Raw genomic sequence first — 3,063 nt, 5'->3', positions numbered from 1 at the left:
TAAGAATGAAATTCGTTAATAAATTCTGTGAGGATCTGGGCTTTGAGAGATCTGCGAGCCTAGAAACAGATGTCGAATTGAGACAACTTCACCGCCCATGCCATCATCCGTCCAGCCAGTTCTGGTTTATGCAATACTTTTGTGATTAGACTATCAATTCGTACCACTATCTGGTGGCATTGGAAGTAGTGTCTGAGTTGTCGTGCCATATGAACCAATGCTAGAACTACTTTTTCCATTAATTAGTATCATGTCTCGACATCATGTAGTGTTCGGCTTATGAAGTAGACAGGTACCTGCTCTGGCATCTCTTGTAGGAGGACCAAGCTAATGGCATTGTCTAATATTGCAAGATAGACGATCATGTCCAAATCAGGCTTAGGCTTGGTCAATATGGGTGGTGTTGCTAAGATGGTCTTAAATTGTCTAAAAGCAGTTTCACAATTTTTGGACCATTTGAATTTCTGTGCCTTTCTAAGGAGATCTGCAAATGGTTGTGTTTTTTCTGCCATCTTAGGAAAAAATTGAGATAGCGTAGCTATTCGACAACTGTTGCAGTTCTTTGACAGAATGGGGACTGCGCATATTGATAACGGCCTGACATTTGTTTGAATTTACTTGAATTCCTCTTTCTAAGAACATAAAGCCCATAAACTTTCCTCTAGATATGCCAAATGTACATTTTTTGGGGTTAGAATGCATTCCATACCTTCTTGCTTCCAAAAAGACTTCAGTCAAATTCATCACATGTTCATCTATTGCCATGGACTTGACAACAATGTCATCCACATATACTTCCAAACACCCCCCGAGCTGCTTAGTGATACTTTTATCCATTAGCCTTTGGTATGTTGCGCTTGCATTTTTTAATCCAAATGGCATAATCCAATAGTAGAAATTAGTTGACTTAGTGATGAAGGATGATTTTTTTCATCAAGTGGGTACATCCTGATTTGATTATATCCAGAGTAAGCACCTAGGAAACTGAGGAATTTGTGTCCTAATGCTCCGTCCACTAAGGCATCATTGTTAGGCAGGGGATAGGCATCTTCGGGGCATGCTTTATTCAGGACCGTGAAGTCAATGCACATCCTCCACTTTCTGTTTTCTTTTTTCACCATCACAACATTGGCTAACCAAGTTGAATATTGCACCTCCCAGATAAAGCCTGCCATTAGTACCTTATCAGTCTCCTCCCGAACAGCACAGGCTTGATCACCTCCCATCTTTCTCTTTTTTGGGCAATCAGTTTGGCACCTTTATATACTAACAAACGATGACACAAGAAACCAGGATCTATCTTGGGCATATCCGTTACCGTCCATGCGAACAACTTGACATTGTCAAGTAGTACCTTTTGAATTGCTTCTTGTTTATCTTGTGATAACTCGGCTCCTAGGTATGTGACTTGTTCATGCATTTTTCCTAACTGGAAGGATTTCTTTTCCTCATTAGGCTCAACCTGAAACCCTTCGTTCATTCTTGGATTGAGTTCCATGTCCAAGAGGTCTACTCCTACCCGAGGAGAGACTATATTGACGTCCCTACTCAAATTAAGCAAGGGCTTTAGGCACAAACTTACAAAATAACACTCCCTAGCAAGCTTATGATCTGCATGGACGGTTATGATTCTACCTTTGTCCAAAGGGAACTTCATGGCGAGGTAGGGAGTAGGTACTATGACTTTCAATTTATTGACGGAGGGACACCCGAGCGATATGTTATACGAGGTGTTTGCGTGAACCACCAGGTAAGTTACCTTAATGCCCTTCGCTTCCCGTTTAGAACCGAAAAGGGTATACAAGTCTATGCATCCACATGTCTCCACTCTTTCCCCTAAAAACCTGACAAACGACTCATTATATTCTTTTAACTCCTCTTCAGGTATACCAAATTGCTTGAAACTATTCCAATATAGGATGTCTGTCGAACTCCCTTGGTCGATTAGGATTTTTCAGACAGTGCAGTTGTGGATATCAACACTTATGACCATAGGGTCATCCTGTACCAGGTCAATTCCTTGGAAATCCCTATCCGTAAACATTATAGGTGGGATTCAAACTCTGCTCCCTAAGGAAATGTTCACTGACTAAACATGTCTCAAATGTCTCTTTTGAGTCGAATTGGTGGATATTCCTTCTACAAACCCTCCTACTATGGTGTTAATAATACGACGAGGTGGATTCTTGTGTTCATCACGATACTCTTGGGGTCGTTCCCTTGATCTACTGCATTGTCGTTTTGCTTTTCTGTCATTACGCCATCTAAATGGCTTGACCCATTGGTCTTTTCTCTTCTCTGCTGGCCTATGCACAAAACCTTGTAGATGTCTCGCTTTTATCATATCTTCGATGCGATCCTTAAGGGTTGTGTATTCTTCGGTGGTATGTCTCCAATTTTGATGATACTGACACAACTTGGTTTTGTCTGCCCAAGGGGGGGTGTTTGCATGCTTAGGATAGTTAATATCTCTGTTGCTAAGGCCTGCTCAAGCACTCTAGACTGGTTAGCATTTAGTGTTATGTAATTTGCGTATCTTGGCCCCCTTGGTAGGTGTTAAACTCTATATTTTTAGTCTTTATTCCCCTGTCTGGTCATCGAGTGGTCTTCTCCTTCATGGTCTTTTCTGCCGGACACTTGTTCCATTAGAGCCTGGTTGCAAAACTCATTCAGCTCTTCTATCTATATGCAACGTAGTTCATCTAAGTCAGCAGGTGGTTTTTTGCATATATTATTAGTGAGTGGGCCTAAGAGCTATTGTGAGGTGATGCATTGCGACTGCTAGATTCAAGTTCTAGATGGAAATGGTCACTTTTCCAAAGCACTCCATAAATCCTTTAAGTGTTTCCTTCTTCTCTTGTCAGATATTAACCAAAGCCACCGAAGTTAACTGATGAGGATGACTGATAGCAAATTATAGATTGAAGCGTGTGACCAGCATTGCGAACGACATAATGGACGTTGGTGGCAGTTTGGTGAACTAGTTAAAGGCTGACTCCCGAAGTGATGTTGGGAATATCCAGCATAGCAAGGCATCATCGTCAGTATAAAGACCGATTTGGG

At 41.5% G+C, this 3,063-nt stretch overlaps 1 protein-coding gene across 1 annotated transcript; it reads right to left on the bottom strand.

Annotated features, from left to right (window-relative positions):
- Positions 1-248: 248 nt before the first annotated feature.
- LOC113859768 lies at positions 249-2,344 on the bottom strand. Its single transcript, XM_027492460.1, has 5 exons — positions 2,148-2,344; positions 1,355-1,844; positions 946-1,232; positions 710-856; positions 249-549 (listed from the first exon to the last, which is right to left on the bottom strand). The coding sequence occupies exons 1-5, from the start codon at positions 2,342-2,344 to the stop codon at positions 249-251; spliced, it is 1,422 nt and encodes a 473-aa protein (XP_027348261.1).
- Between the last annotated feature and the right edge of the window lie 719 nt (positions 2,345-3,063).

The sequence above is a fragment of the Abrus precatorius genome, unplaced genomic scaffold (assembly GCF_003935025.1).
Source record: "Abrus precatorius isolate BTA unplaced genomic scaffold, Abrus_2018 Scaffold2, whole genome shotgun sequence".
NCBI lineage: Eukaryota > Viridiplantae > Streptophyta > Magnoliopsida > Fabales > Fabaceae > Abrus > Abrus precatorius.
The sequence above is the reverse complement of the archived record's forward strand: the minus strand, read 5'-3'. Positions and strand labels throughout refer to the sequence as shown.

Coding starts and splice junctions, on each gene's coding strand:
- LOC113859768 (XM_027492460.1), bottom strand. CDS start 2,344: ATGATAAAAGCGAGACATCTACAAGGTTTTGTGCATAGGCCAGCAGAG. Junction 1,845..2,147: donor ATTAACACCATAGTAGGAGG/GTTTGTAGAAGG, acceptor GTCGTTTGTCAG/GTTTTTAGGGGAAAGAGTGG. Junction 857..945: donor GGATATAATCAAATCAGGAT/GTACCCACTTGA, acceptor AAAAAATGCAAG/CGCAACATACCAAAGGCTAA.